The 17,208-nt window shown below is 40.1% G+C and overlaps 1 protein-coding gene across 11 annotated transcripts in view; it reads left to right on the plus strand.

The window, feature by feature from the left end:
- The first annotated feature begins 373 nt into the window (after positions 1-373).
- Positions 374-17,208, plus strand: part of Patronin (calmodulin-regulated spectrin-associated protein patronin) — a 191,259-nt gene continuing 174,424 nt past the window's right edge. For all 11 annotated transcript variants that reach the window (XM_083112650.1, XM_083112657.1, XM_083112653.1 and 8 more), the window contains exon 1: positions 374-817. In XM_083112650.1, coding sequence (XP_082968776.1) covers positions 659-817 — 159 coding nt within the window. In that variant the 5' untranslated portion in view covers positions 374-658. The remainder of the gene's footprint in view (positions 818-17,208) is intronic.

Raw genomic sequence — 17,208 nt, forward strand, 5'->3', positions numbered from 1 at the left:
CGTTTGCGATTGTACAGTCTATACAATTTAAAATACCAAACACTGATTATATCAATTCACGAATGAAATAACCGATATTTGAAGTTATTCAGATCCTATTTTTGCGTTATTACAGGCGTTGCAACACTGACGACAGAAATTCTTCACCTGTGTGCTTTGTATTTAATATATGTAATCTGTGTAAACGATAATGCATTACTATTACAAAATAGTAAAATATAAAAATATTTGTATTAAATATATGTTGATATTTGGAGATAAGTAGATTACAGAATATTTAAATTAATGAAGTGTTGATATAAGTTGCGGGATACCTGTGCTGCCTAATCCCTGTTTGATTCGTTCATTCTGTGAGTCAGTCTCCGGGTTTTGGTGTCAGTGAATATGTGATAAGATGTTGGAAGTGGAGTGCATGTGAAAGGAATTAGTATATTTCAAGTTATATTTTTTAAATATTACCTATGCAGTGTATGTAGTGCTGCGAGTTGTGCAAATAAGGATGTACATAGATATTTTTTGTATTCGTAACTTTGAATCATGTAAATCATTTGTATTCATGTTGACCCGAATGATGGCCTGAATGAAGTATGCAGTCAGTGTCATTTTATGTCACTGCCTTTGCAAGTGTGAATTACGGAATTTGTGTGTAAGGTCTTGAATGTGGAGTGCTATTTCTAAGTTTTTCACAAAGACAAACGCTAATACAAGTAAAGACTCATTATCTTCCGATGAAAACAATATGGAACGAAGCGAAGAACAACGTCGGAAGAGTATTGTACACGATACTGAGCCTCAGGATACCTATGATACTCGCCAGGTATGTTTAAATAATAATGAAATATTTATTTTAGTTTAAATGTAATGTTTGTGCGTAAGAAGTAAATATTTACCGTACAAACAGGCTGTCAAGTGTGTCTTACATAGTGCAAACTACACGGAACGAGACGTTGTAAGTAGGTGTACCTACATACGATCTGAAGGCGTAAACAAAACCTGTGCACGTAACTTAAAAATTAACAAAGTTGATTTTCAACTTTGGGGAAACTTCTCGTGCGTCGCAGTTTTTTGGTACTATTGTCGCCCTTTGAAACACCAGATTCCAATGTTCTGTGAAAACTGTCAATTCATAATGTTAATTCATTACCCGACACGCTTCATGCGATTTCATTTTGCAAATTATCCCCCATATACGCTACTATGTAATTGATAGCTATGACAAGTCCAGTTATTAGTGAATGATTGTTTTATATGATATGAATATGTCTATATATGTTATAGTTTGCAAATTTTCGAGGTCTCCAAAGTTGAAATTTGTTTCCTTATTATCAACACTTAAAGCGGAAATTGTTAGGGGGAGATGATTGATTGAGCTTTGGAGCTGCTCCTATGGTGTAAAATTGTGACAATAAGACAGGTGGAGAAGGTGCCGTGTGTACATTTTTCCAGCTGTGGATACCATCCTTGCACACCCCCTCACTTCCAGCATTGCCTACACAAAAATTTTGAAAAAGGAAGCTGGAATGTCGGTAATTTTTATTTTGGGGAGAGGGAGGAACTAGGTCAGTGGCAACATGAAAGTCTGCCATTGGGTTGCATATATACAGGATACACATGCTAGTTTCCAATAGTCATATAATTTACTTAAGCTGGGTTCAGTATCTAATCTTGTCCTCATGGATTGAACACACGTACATGTCTATGCTTGTCTTCTGCTTACACAAGCATCTTTCTACTCCCCCTATATTCAGTTTGCAAGATGTTATCATTGGAAATAGCAGTTAGTTGCCATGAGGATTCCATAAAGAAGCAAATTAGTAGAACACTTTTTTTTACTTATATTATGCATATCATTTTTAATTCTATGACACAGTATATTTTTATTCATGTCATTTCATGCATTTACTAAATAAATAAAATGGAATAGTTTTATCAAAATTGCAAACATGCCTATCTTTAATTTTCGGTAAAAATGTCATAACCGGGAAATGTATTTCTTCAAATTTACAGGAGAAAGTACTTACGGAATTGAGTTTCTGTGTAATTTCGGAAGGTCGTAGGAGTGTTTTCTCGCATTTTTCAATGTATGTGGCCGCTAAATCATGTATTTTTTTATAATAATGTCCGTCCGATGCACGAAAACTGTTGCTTGCATTTCCATCCATGTACTTGAACCGGATTTTGCAAGCATCTGATGACATAATCCCTGGCAAGTGTTTCCAAACGCACAGTTTTTTCACTATATTGCCCAACCTAACCTTACCGTGATGGTGCGTGGAGCTATCGCAAATGGTTTTTGGGACTACTCGTAGATGGTTATACAATCCAGAATGGTTTTTTGGTCTATGCATGAATGGTTTTTGGGGCAATGCGGGAATTTTTCTGTTAAGAGGGTTGAAACATTGCTTTGCTGTTTGAAACACAACGCTAGTCAAGAATTGCCTGCCATTTTGCAACTTCAGAAAGCGAGAAAAGAATGAACAATAATTACTCGATATGTTGACAATAAATACTGATTTTGTTAAAAAAGAAAGTGAAATCCCTTTTTAAACAATGTTTCGCAATGCAGAATAGGTAAGTACGAATGTAAAAAAAGTAGAGAATGAAGGAGTTAGAGTGATTTCCCGCATATGATAGTATTACCTAATTTTCTTCAGGATTGTTTTTTTTTTGTTTTGTTTTTTGATGTTGTTCCCATGTCATACTTATTTCTGACAACTGCAGGGAACCACTTTGTATCACCTTGTTGTTGTACTCAGTGTATCTGTAACCCTACATCAGAGATAATGAAACTACCCAAGTAATAGAGCTACACCCCACGTTTGCAAATACACTGTGAGCTACCAAGGGTGGATTTAACTTTTCATGATCATTTCTTGGTTCATGAAGACCTTGAGATACAATAAAATTATTTCGTTAATAGAAAGACAAATGGGGCTATAATTAAAAAATGACACAGTAAACTTCTATTTAGGTCCTGTGGCTGTGCTGTCTAAGGCATTAATTTTGCTTTGGGCTTCAGCTACAGGACACGTGCTGGGGGAAGCGTAACAACTTTTCTCCTGAGATTTCGCCCTGTGTAGGGGACCGGTAGCCACCCACCTTCATGAGGAAATTGGGGAGCTATGAATGTATTGCCTAACCTGGTCATGGAAACCTACAACGACTGGGGGTTCATTGTGCTGACCACACATCATCCTGTGACTGGTTGAATGTTCGCCCATCTCTGCTGATGTATGTTCAAGTGTGGCCGTAGGAAGTAGGTAGGCACTACCACTTGCGGTTTGTTTCACCATGGTTTTTTAATCTTCTATTTGTTAATCTACTAGTTTCCAAAATGTTGGACTGGTCACATTTAGACTGATTATTATCTCTCACAGACAGGTTGGTTGATCAAGTTAATTTGTGCTCCCATGAGCTAGTTCCTGGTTGGTAGGTCTATATGTCCACCATGTTGGCATAAATGGATGGGCATAACTGGGCATATAAGTAACCTTCTATGTACCTTTGCTGATTAGTATCCTAAAGTTCATTATTTTTAATCGTCATTAATATTATAATCGTCAAGATTTGTTTGCATCAAGAGACTGAGAATAATGCTAGTGTTTTGGATTATTACAGAAGGTTGATCCGCGTATGTGTGTCCGATTTTGAAGCATCACTCCTGTGCACAGAATAGGCCGATCCAAGCGGTTAGAAGCATGGCAGGACGGTTAGAGCCTGTAGTATCGTGGCACTATCACGAGTGTGTGTTGTGTGCATCATGGCTCCACAGGTGAACCGTTTTTTGGGAAGGGTACGTAGTTGCACTTTTCCACGCCAAATATTCGGTGTCAAAAATACAGAAACAGTGCAAAGAACATGGATGTGCCTTGGCTTCGACGGCCATCAAGAACATAATCAAGCAGCATAGAAACCACGAGGTTCCAGCTATTCAGTCGCCCACCAGGGGGACGAGGAAGGGAGCGTGCACTGCAGTGATGCCACCCGTGTCTCGGAAGCTGCATCGAATGGCACTAAAGAAAACCTCCCGACGCAACGTCTGATGGCCACACAACTCCACGTGGCCCAGTCCACTGTGAACCACACCCTGTGTGAGAAATTAACCCTCCGGAAGGATTTAAAAGCCGTGAACATTACCTCAGTGAGGCATATCGGTGTAAGGTCTCATCACATACATCTCGTTCTACTAAGAACTTTCTGCCACATATGGCGACAGACATCAGCATTCGGGGTATTCCATTTCACGATATACTGGTGAAGTCACCGGATGCGAGTCCCATGAATTTCTGTGGGTTTGGTCTACTGAAATGGGCACTTTCCTCTCATCGTGTCACCACTCTCCGGGGCCTGTGGAAAGCCTGTCAGGAGGAATGGCATAAGATTCCACTTCCTGTAGTTCATCGTAGCCTCCTATAATGGAAGTTACAGTGCAGGGCTATTGCCAAGACACACGGTGATCACATTGAGGCCAACAGATGGTCATCCCGTGGACTTTCATAAGGTAAGTGCTAGTCCAAAATCGGACACATATACGCGGATCGACCTTCTGTATTATTATTGCTTCTCCGACTATTATAACTGTCTGTGTCTTATGGTAGGAGTGCAGTTACATGGAGTTTCTCTTAAGATTGCTGCCAGAATCTGCAGTGTGCAGCCAACCATTCACAAACCACTGAAAATGTCTCCACAAGCTACTGGTGACTTGCGCTTGACAGTTTGGCAATCCTTGCCCTTCACAAAAAAGAGAACTAAGACAATTATTTGATGAATTTAAGTTATTTGTTGTTTTGCCACTTTGCCCTATTGAATTTTAGAATAAACTGCTGAAGTTACTGAACACACACACACACACACACACACCAATCACCTCAAAGAGAAAATCTTAAACATGCACAATGTTGCACTATTTTCCCAGTCTTGGAAGGGAAGACAGTTGCATATCCATGCAAGTGCTCATATGCATGCTTAGTTCACACATGTGTACAGCCCACATGAAAAGCTGTCCAAGTGTGAATTGCATGATTGATCACAGAATGTGTGCACATGATTTATGTTCAATTCATCTTGAAAGATACTGAAGGTTTTATCTAATTCCTATTGAAAGATACTGAAGTTTTTACTTGTCTACAAATTGTAAATGTACAATTTTCACCTGCTTAAGATAATAGAATGAAGTTTTTACCTCAGCCTTCATTAGTACTGCTACACAATTGATCTTATGGGCCTGTATGCATCGTGCCCCAGGATTAAATTCTCATTGATTGAATATCTGAAATTATATTCTTCTTTTTGTATGTTTATATGATAGGCTACTTTGTATTTTGGAATAATAAAATTGTGTGTTAAGAGTACTTCGGATACAGTACAAAAAGTCTTGCACTTATTCTGTGACTGGCAAAATCAACATAATTTGCAGAATAACCCTGATGTTTGGGAGAAAAAATTAGTTTTCTACAGGCCATTGGGGCAAGAGAGCATTTGATTACCCTGGGCCCCAGCCATGAACCCTTTTTTGCCCCCTGCCCCCTTTTGAACTTTGTATCAGCCAAGAGGGGAAAAGTTGCCTTATTCAAATATAGTTACAAAATCCAGTACAATAACAATTGAGATTTTTGGGAAAAATTTGATCCATATTTACACATTAGTTTCTTTAAAAATCTGAAAGAAAAGTTGGATTTTGAATCAACAACTTATTTAAAAAAGAAGGAAAATTCTATGGTGTAATTAGAAACCAACAGAATTTTATGTATGATGGGCAGTCAAATGAAAACCGAACACCCACCATAAAACACATTCCTCGCAAAAGTTGGCAACACTGTTGTTACGTATCGATACTGCCATCTGTAGGGTAGGAGAAATGCATAGTGAAAACACAGGTCCACACAGTTGCTTCGTCATTGCTCAGGAGGTGAGCGTAGTGAAAAGTGTGTTCGTACAGCATTGGAAATGGAGGCAAGCAAAGAAGAGCAGAGAGGTGTGGTTCGTTTCTTGGTGGCTGAGGGTGCTGGAACACGCAAAATTCATCGTCGCATGTCTGCACTGTATGGCGAACACTGCATGTCCCTGACAAGTGTGCACGAGTGGCAGAAGAGATTCCGCAAAGGATGCACATCACTGCAAGACAATCCGTGCCCGGGACAGGCCCATCAAGCCATTACGCTTGATGTGATTGCGAGGATCGATGGTCTGATCCAGGAAGACCGACGAATCACAGTGGAAGAAATTTGTGTTCAGGTTTGCATTAGTCATGGCTCTGTGCATGCCATTATCAAAGATCACCTGCAGTTTCAAAAAATTTGCACGCAGTGGGTTCCGCATCAACTTACGGAGGGACAAAAGATTGACAGAATGACTGCATGTCTGAGTCATTTGAAGCGGTACCACGAGTAGGAGTATGCGTTTCTGTCACGTATCGTCACAGGGGACGAAACGTGGTGCAACCATTTTGAGCCCGAGAGCAAACAGCAAAGCCAACAATGGAAACACATTGATTCTCCCCTACCAAAGAAATCCAAGGCTGTCCATATGAGTTCGGGTAAGGTCATGATGAGCTGCTTCTTCGACTGCAAGGGCCCTCTGCTTGTCGACTTTCTAGAGCGTGGAGTCACAATCAATGCGCAGTGCTATGCAGAAACGTTGCAGAAACTGCGACGTGCCATAAGGTCAAAATGCCCTGGAATGCTGTCGGACGGAATCATCCTTTTGCATTATAACGCCCGTCCCCATACTGCCAATCTGGTGAGGGATAAGCTTCAGATATTTGGCTGGGAAACGCTTGAACATCCTCCATACAGCCCCGACCTTTCCCCTTGTGACTTCCACTTTTTTGGTGACGTGACATGGACGTCTGTTTCATTCGGACGAGGAAGTGCAACAGTGGGTGAGGTTGTGGATCCGTCAGCGACTACCTCTTTCTACAAGACTGGAATTGATCGTCTTGTCTCCCAGTGGGATAAATGTCTTAACACTTGTGGCAATTACTTTTGAATATAACAAACTCCATTGTCACTTTGTAGCAGGTGTTTGGTTTTCATTTGACTGCTCCTCATATTGCAATTCATTATTAGATATGTAAAGCATCAAATTCATCATCACTCATCGTCATCTTCATGATTAGCTAAAAGTGACCAAAAAAACCCCAACAAATCAGTCAGTCATTCAAGATGCCCCAGATTCCTTTTCTGATGGTAGCTTATTTTTTTATTATAAGTATTTGAAAAGTAGTTCCACTACTGATTAGCCTATCTGTGCTCAACTATTTTCTTTGTTTCTTTCGCTTAGGTTTTGCATTCACTAGTAGAAAGTTTTAATTGCATTTTGCTGCTTGTGACCACTAATTTTACACTTTGAATTTTTTTGAACTGCAAATATATTGCACCATTTAGTGTAGAATAATGAACATTTAGCTGATGATTTTAATTATATAATCACTAGTATTGAAACTTAACATATTATCAAATTTAAAACTAGATTTTATTTTATAGTGTTGGTAAATTCCACGTGTCCACATATTTAATGTAAAGGCAAAAAAGGTCTTTGTGATTGACTTTGGGTGACAAATATTACTCAAGTAATAATATAACATAAAAGGAGAGTGGTCCCGCACCATGGCTATGAGGTCTAAGGCATCATGCTTTGTGCTCCGACTATTTGACGCATGCAGGTTCGAGTCTCCTGGTGGAAGCGTAATAATTTTTCTCCTTTCTCCTGAAATTTCAGCCTATGTATGGGACTGGTGGCCACCTAACATTGTGAGGAAATTGGGGAGCTACTAATGAGTAGAGTAATCCGGTCATGGAAACCTACTACAACGACTGGGGGTTCATTGTTAGATATATAAAGCATCAAATTCGACATGTTACCACACATCACTCTGTAACTGGTTGCATGATCTTCCACCTCGGAAGGTTGGAGTGAGGCCAGCAGTTGGTATGTAGGCCCTGGCCCTCATGGGCTGTTGCGCCCCAGGTTATTATTTATCTTAAAAGTAGAGTGCTGTTTTCTTACGAGAACATACTGAGGGATTGACTTTATTGCAAAAAGTCTTTGTGTTTTATCACCGTACAGCCATTAATAGGCAATGAATGATTTTCCTCTGTTTTGGGACATTTGTGGATTATAATCAGATTTTCTGAAACAAAGGAGGTATTTAAACCCATTCACGTTGATGTGTATTTATTCATGATTTCAAGTAGTGATGAACATATATCACAAACTTGAGTACCTGATTCCTTGTTGATCAATCATATTTTATTTCTCTGAATATTATTGACAAGGATCCCTTATGAGTATACAATGAGAATTGAACATTATCCGTTGACTAGTGCTTTTACAATGCCTTACAATGCTCAGTTCTTCTGTAGCTTGTGGACGAAGTGAACCGTACATCTGTGCTCTGTCGGAAAAAACTTAAGTGTGAAAGTGGAACAGCGCATCTGAAGTTTATCAAACTCGGAAAATCCACCACAGAAACTTATGGTTTGTTGAAGGAAGTGTACGGAGATGTGTGTTTATCACACACTCATGTATTTTACTGGTTTAAAGAGGGACGAGAAGTGATTGCGATCGTCAAGCATCCTGAACAGTCTTGCATGTCAAAAACTGAATCAAACATTGCAAATGTCGGTGAATTGTTTCGAATTGTGTACCCAAATGTCAAACTGTCAACCAACAATATTTCATTACGATGCTGACGCCCTTCGTGGGCAAGTAAGAAGACGACAACCTGATTTCTTGTAAGACTTTAAAATTACATTCATTGCTTATTTACAGTATTATATATATTATTATTGTTTGTTTTTCATTGTTTGAACTTTCCACTTTTATTCTTAATGTACGTACGGGCTTGTCAATCAAGACATTCTCTTAAAATATTTAAAATATTCTATGTTTAATAAATCCATGTTTACACATTTTTAAATTAAGAGTAAAACCCCAATATAAGGAAAATAAACAAGATAATGTTAAAATGGAATAGTCATTTTGTTTTCATGATGTAGAGGTTCTGTTGCAAATCTATTTCTTCATGTATGTAAAGTTTACGTACTGCTAGTTTCGATGTAATATGGGGACACAATAGTGTTCTAGTGTTCCATCACTGATAATATCTGGGTTTCTAGACTGATGTCGGTAATATTTCTGTCAAATTGACCTGACAAAGCTGGGTTAACAATGCAATTTGCGAGCTGCTATGGCTACTGGAATCTGAACTTGCAAATCATGCTAATGCGAGAGCACTAACAGCCTGCATAGTACATCGAAATAGAAATACCTAGACTTTCATGGCACTTATACATTGGAATGAGCATTAAGTATAAGGGACAGTGAAATGAAAGTGAGCCAAGCTAATATTCTATACGGGAAAACAAGTATATTTATTCTTGTACAGTACAGAAAGAAATCTATACACATACAGAAACATACATATAGTAGTTAGACATATACATCTCCAGCATTGATACATTTGTCCCACTGTTGAAGGAGCCTGGTAATGCTCGCCACATCATGCTGTTGCTCTTTTGGCCTCCATTATGTGGCGGACCGGTGTTTAATATGCACGAACTCTGAGCCACGTGGCCATGCGCAGAATGAATGCACAGGGACCGCTGCAGCCTGCCCACCTAATGCAATTTTCCTTGCTAACTTTCAATAATAGTATTGCGGGAATTTTTTTTACAGCCTCCAAAGTCCAAATCCTTTAGATTAAAATTTTCTAGAAGACTTTATTTCCTGAATACCAGTTGTTACCTGTTTGTGATCTTATTACTGTGCATATGATATTGAATCAACTTGATAGAAACCTGTCAACCACAATTTTTAAGTAATGAAATGCAATAAATATGTACCAAAAACTAAATTGAAATAGTAGCATTTGAAAATTTTGTAATCCCACTGTAGCATACTATGGATTAAATCTATACAAAGAAGCAAAATTGGGTAGAGGGAAATGAAGAAGCCTCAAGACTTTGACTCACACAATGTCTTTTAATTTTAGGCAGCTCTAGGGTAAATGCTTTGGAGCAACAATGTGTTTCCTATTTCTCCTCTTTTTATTTACTTAAAGAATGACTCATTTTTCATGATCTTCTTAATACAGGGTGTCCCATAGAAATAATGTTCTTTCTTTGCATGTGAGATGCAAAGATATTATTGACCCGTGACAAGTGCATCAACTTGTGCTAATTTATTGACCTGTTCCGAACTCTGAAAGGCTGCCACATAAGTACATTATGTGAAACTTTATTTTGAAGTGACATTCCCTGTGGATGGAGACATTTGGGACATCCTGTAATATTGTGAAGTTTAATGGTTTGGTTTGCAATAACAAATTTATTTGCCCCTCAAATGCCTACCAAAGAAAAGAAAAATATTATGATATTAATTCTTGTCGATCTGGGAGATAACAAAGTTTGTCCGTAAGGCAGAGTTTGATTCCAGGAAATTCCCAGCCATTCCGGGAGGGTTGACAAACCTACTGTGACACTTGACACATTTGCTCCAGGGAAAGGTTGGTTCACTTTCAGTTGACTCGGCATTATATATCTTTATCAAAAAGTAGTGGTTTTGCCACCCTTGCTGATGCGCAGAATCTGATGGAAATGGTAAAACAAAAAATAATGAGTGTGTAGATTTATTTCAAAATTAGGATGTGCATATCCAAAACTGATACATGCAGACATCAGTTCTTATGGTAGCCATTATAGTAATAACAGAATCATCTAATTTGCATACTTAAGTGCATAGTTATTCTGTTATTTTATTTTTATGTATCCTTCAAAAAATCACTTTAATGTTAATCAATTTAAGAAAAAAAATTTTCTCATGAAATTTACATTGTGTGTCATCTTGCACAAAAATTTCATTTTTAAAATTCTGGAAACTCGTAGAACCATTTATTCTATGGATCGAGTGTTAAGTTGTGAAATTATGTAGTTTTTTGGTTCCTACAGTTTTTCGAGATTATCTACTTGTCTTATTTGCTGGAATACTAATTAGCCGAAATCAGGGGCGTATATTCAGGGCTATCTGCGAAGCCCAGACTTGTAACCGAAATACAGAAAAAAACATCTATCAGGAATGTGCTTAAAATTGTTCATTTCAATAAGAAGATGAACCTGATTTCTTAGGAGTTGGCACCTTGATTTCTTAGAAGTTGGAAACATTTGACGGTTGGCAGGCAAACGTGACAGAGCTATCGTAAGGATCACCTGATCAATGTTGCAAACCAATTTTTCCCAGCATGTAATTTTCCCAGAAATGGGGAATTTGAAAGCCAAATTATCGCAGGCAAGGGGAAAGTGTGGCATATGGATGGGCAAGAATATCATTGAACACTTGCAGACGAGTTGAAAAAGAGCTCGTTGGCCTTCAAACAACTAGAGTTAGGAGAAGGGAAAATTGTTGGGTGACCGGGAATGCTTTATGAGTGCATCTAAAAATTACCGAAATGACAAGGACCAGTTCTAGTCTAGATAGCATTGAGTGGTCTTTAAGGGTTCCTTGGTGCATGCAATTTATTTAGAGGTAGCGTGTGAATACTGTAGTGAGTGGATTGTATTTTTGTGGATGATACGTGCTGTGTTGTGAAGTGAATTGAAATGAGGGACATAATTAACAAGCTGTCTATTCGGCTTATTTATGACGATAAGCTCCAAATCGTTGTGGATTTTTCTTTTATGTCCACTTTATGCACAGATAAGCTAATGGGGATCGGACCTACAGTTAAAGTGATATCCAAACCACCATGTATCGACCCCGGGGTCCCTTGGTTTCAAGGTAACGACCTTACTACTGTGCGTGTTAGGCAGGTAGAAGTTTTATATTTATTCTCGTATATAGACCCACATAAATATTTCACAATATGGACCTCTTATTTATGTAAATAAGGATGAAATTCTTTCCTTACTGACATAGTGTACATTTCCATATTTTGGGATGTTCGTTCCACATAGTGCACCCAATAGTCAACGTCACTTGCACATAGTACACCCTGGACTGCAGACTAACGAGGCTCTGGCGACTGGCCCCATGGCCAGTATAATTCTGTGTCGTCCTGTGTTTTGTCCTTATTTGTGCTGAGCGCCCTTTTTTGCCTCAGCTTTTAACCAAGGCAATGAAATTTTAGTTTTCAGACACGCTTTTATTTTTGTAATGATAAGGGCTGGACTCCGTATAGTGTGACGGGTGCAAAATAGCCTCGGTGCTGACGCACCCAAAAAGTTTTAATTCAAATTCAAAATTTCCATATTTTATTTATGAGGTACATATTTTTGATCATGTCACATCACTTCAACCCCCTACCCCAAATGAGCTTAAAAAAACCATCCCCACCTCAAATTTTTGTCCATTCGAACACTATAATGTGGTACGATAGCCCACTGGCCAAAATGTATTTTTGCTATCGACTAGCTATCAAATTAATGTCTTTTTCCTAAGTTGAAATGAACCACACTGGTCCCTATTGTGGAGTGATCAGCATAACTTATTACGAAGCCAAAGTTCCAGGTTGGAACTTGGGAAAGGCGTAGATGTATCATTACTTTTTGTTTCGCCATTCATTTCACTAGTTCAGCATTCATCCTCGTTGTCGCAATTAATCCAAGATGTATAAAAACTATACACAATAACAGAAGGAGAAATAGAGGCAGGTTCTAAATACAAATGGCACCTCACACACCACGGTTAGAGATCAGTTAATTCACATGAACTCTTCAGCCTAACTATTGCCTATTTTGAAGGGAAAAGGAAAATGTATTTCAAGTCTTCACCTTCACTCATTCTCACCCAACATGTCGGTAGGTGCCGGGCCTTGCCCTGAGTTGATACCTTCCTGGAGATAAGAAAAGGTAAAAAGGTAAAGTACTCCCCTGTGCATAGCACCACGCCATGAAGGCGTATAGGGGGTGTGGGGGTAACGCCCCACACTTTCTTGATCCGGTCGTGAATGGGGGTGATGTGATCAGCATCACGCCCCTGACCGCCTTTACCCCCCAGGGTTTCCCCCAGGTACCCATGTTATTCGACGCTGGGTAGGCGCCGGGGCCGCTTCCACCGTTAGAAAAGTTCCCGGATTTGAACCGGCCGGGGATCGAACCCGGGACCTTGAGCATGGTAGTCAGACGCGTTACCGACTGAGCCACCGCGGCCTGGAGATAAGGCCTGCTAGAAAAGGTATTTAAACTATTAAAGAAGGAATGGAAGATGCCAATATCTGTGTTGGGGTAGATGGACTGGCTCAATTTGCCTCTGGTCTGGTCTTGTTTTTGCTTCGATACCATCATTCCCTACTGCAATTGGCAGCTGTATTGGGAATGTATCGAGATTATACTTGGCAGAATCTCGTCTTGATTTCGGCAAGCGGTGAGGTTCCAGTCTCTACACTGGCCACGTTCAAGCTGCACAATAACCAAATGAAGGTGCTGTGTATGACTGATTTCCTGACTGATTTCCTGACTAAATAATCATTTAGATATTCGCTTGGTTTGTTTGAATACGCCACGGAGTAAAGTTGAGTTTCTTTAGGTAAAATTTTGAAATATCGTACATTATAATTCGTTAATTAATATGTACCCTCGGAATTTAATATTAATAAATTATTGCATAATCGTGGAGTGTATTAGTTCGATTATACCTAGGCTTGTTGATTGATTAATTGATTTGGTGTTTTTAAGTCCACTTTATGCACAGCAAGGCTAATCGGGACTGAACCTAAAGTTTAAATTGGGATCCGAACCACTATGTGCCTCCACCGGGTATTGAACCCGGAACACTTTGAATACAAGGCAAAGACCACCAGAGGGGAGGCCCTAGACTTGTTGACAAATATAATTTTTTTTTTAAATTAGTCGACAACGACTGATTATAATGGAATCTTCTATTTTCCTCTGGCCAGTATGAAATTTATTTGACAAGTGCTGATTTTTATTGATATGTTCCATTTCGTACACCGAAAAATTCCAATTAATCAGAATATATCCACTTTAATATGTGTGTTTATGAAAATTGCAGCGCAATTTGATCGTGCTGCCCATTCGTCAACCTCCAATTTTAGGGGCTGGAAGTATAAAAGTAAAGTAAAATTTGGAGGCTGCATGGACTGGCGAGAAAGGATTTCCTCTTATCGTTGGTGAACCCCGAACGATAGACCATATTTCCCAGGTGCCTGCAGTCTCGTCTCTTGCTTTCGTTTTGAAGCCAGTGGGCGGAGCTTAAATTTGTCGGCGTAAGATGGCCGCATCTACTTCAACCAATCCACACATTCGGATTTTCAGCGCTTAAGCATTTTCATTCGGATATTCACAGATGGATTCAGCTGAATCCATCAGATTCCACCTCTTCGACCAGAAACAGAGAGGCTGGTGCAAGCGTTCGATTTTAGGAATTGTGGGTGATTGTAGTCTGCTAACGATGAGCTACAATGGCGTCGATGATAACGATGGAAGTGAATTGCGGGCCGGAAATCTACAGAATAAATATGTGTGTTCTGCCATTGCACTTGTAAGTAGAAATAAATCTTCCTCTTCCTTCATACCATCCTTAGTTGTTTTTTTTTAAATTCGTTGTGTTTCCATAAAAACCGAAGCAACAGCTGAAACTGCAGAGAAAATAGCAACTGTAGCCTCCATTACAAGGCACTGTACAATTTGAGACAATTTGTGATGAAAATTCGAACGTTAAGCGGTGGAATAGGCGATGACGTCAAATGAAGCTTCAGCGCTGAAAATCCGAAGGTACTGAATGACTTCAACAGACAGAAGAACATCGCATCGGCTGCTGCAAGCGCACACGGGCTGAAAGGAGCATGGAAGTAGGCTCCAACTATCGTGCGTACTGAAAGTCGTGATCAACATGTTACAAGAAGGAAGTAAACTGTACAAAAAAGAATCTAATATATGCCTGTTAAAGTACATACCTTTATTAGTCTTCAACATAATCACCATCTAAATCGACACATTTTTGCCAACGTTCTGGAAGTTTGAAAATTCCTCTGTTGTAGAACTCCGTTCGGGCACGTCTGAGTATTCTCCTAACGGCAAGTTCCACTTCCTTGTTGGTGTCATATCTGTTTTCCCGCATGTGTTCTTTCAGAAAAGAAAACAAGTGAAAGTCAGAAGGAGCCAGATCTGGACTGTAGGGAGTATTTCGAAGGAGTTCCCACCCAAATCTGGCAACTTCATCCCTCGTTAGCTGTGCTGTGTGCGGCTTGGCATTGTCGTGTTTGAGGATAACACTATCCCTGCCAGGATGTTTTTCACGAATAGCACGACGAAGTTTTCTCAAAGTGCGCACGTAGTGAGATGCAGTGATTGTTTCCCCAGGAGTGAGAAAGTCCACGAGAAGAACACCCTCCGAATCCCAGAAGACAGTTCCCATTACTTTGCCAGCTGATGACATTGTCCTCGGTTTCTTCTTTCTTGGTGATGTTTGATGTCGCCACTCCAGGCTTTGACGTTTACTCTCAGGCTCGTAGAGGTGGAAAATGGTTTCGTCTCCAGTAACCAAACACTTCAAGAAACCCTCGCCTCCATCCTCTGCTCGGTACCGCGCCAAAAGTTCCGTGCAAACATCTTTTCTGTTTCGTTTTTGTGCCGCATTCAAATCCCTTGGCACCCATCTGCAACACACTTTCCGGTAACCCAGTACACCAATCATCTGCTGGATAGCACTGTGCCCTACTCCAACAATGTGTGAAAGTTCCCTAACCGAAACACGCCTGTTCCCCTGGATGATTTCCTGGACGCGAGCCACGTTCCTGTTGTTCGAGGCAGTTCTCGGGCGGCCTGTGCGAGGGAGATTACTGATATCTGTGTTTCCACCTCTAAAATGTTTTATCCATCGCCTGATGCTACTGGCAGCCATACAGTGATCACCATACACTTCCTGCAATCGGCGGTGGATATCTGATGCCGATGCACCTTCCTTCAACAGAAATTCAATTACTGCACGCTGGCGAAACGACGTGTCAAACGGAGCCATTACTCGCTACTCGCTAATGCGCATACGTACTGCGCCGATCACCCCACTTTCAAGTGTATGTTGTCACAATAGATGGTTCTAACTGTCTTATACAGCGCATTGCTCTACGTGAACATTTACGTCTGAAATAAAAAGTTGATCACGACTTTCAGTACGCACCAAGTATCTACAAACGAAAACTTGAGGTCTACTTTACACTTAAATACTACAAAACAAACTATAACTAGCTTTATTTGCATATGGAATATTATTCCTTCAGGTTTCCTGTCGCTTCTATTAGTACAGCCTTGTGTGTCGAGCAGGCAGAATTGCTTCCTAAATCTTGTTCAAAAGTACACAAAATTACATGCTTTCTTACGGCGTCTTCGCCCGACCCTGTGGCCGAGTGGTTAGCACATCGCGCTGCGACGCCAAGGGTCCCGGGTTCGAATCCCGGTCGGGCTTGGTTGTTTGTGAATGTCCATTCATCAATTTCATCATTTCATCGCTCATCCCCATCTTCGCAAATTAGCCTAGAGGCACAAAACGCGAAGTAAAATAAACTAAATCAATCAATCAATCAATCTTACGGGTGTCTTCGAAAGTTTTGGTCCGACTTCTCCGGTTCTGTCACGTGACCCGGTTTCAGAAACAGCGCGCAGTGCTTACTCCTCCCTTTCTTACCTCCATGATCTTTCCAGTTGGTTGCCAGCTTGAGCTGCAAGTAACAACGTTCAGGAGAACCTCTCGTGACCCGGTATAATTTACGCCAGGACCCGATACCGGACCGCGTCCCGGCGGTTGAAAACGCTGCCATAAATTACATGATCCATGATGGGGTGATGTGACAAGTCGGTGTTCGATTGTTGAATATTTGCGAATGCCTTGGTACGTATCTCGGGGAAGACTTTTAATTTCCACTTTTTATGTTCCGTGGCATGCTTCTTAATAAGGCTACGTGTTGAAGTGGTTGATGGTGGGAAATGCTTCTGGATTCGTTGGTTCTTTTTTTGTGCAATGTGGCTGCGCGTTTCTTTCGCAATGGTCTCGAAGTGGGGTGGGACGCATCAGCAGTTTGCACAGATTGATTCTGGATTACTTAGCTTACCCGTGCCGTACGAGAAATTGCGTAGGAGGGCGAATTTTATCACTAAAATTTAAGAAACCATTCTGTTATTGTATCACTGCTTCCTTTGTTCACTATACAGGGTGTCGCAAACTCTTTCAACAACGCTTGGGTGCTGGTAGATATCA

Source organism: Lepisma saccharinum, chromosome 26, assembly GCF_977018435.1.
Source record: "Lepisma saccharinum chromosome 26, izLepSacc3.1, whole genome shotgun sequence".
Classification (NCBI taxonomy): domain Eukaryota; kingdom Metazoa; phylum Arthropoda; class Insecta; order Zygentoma; family Lepismatidae; genus Lepisma; species Lepisma saccharinum.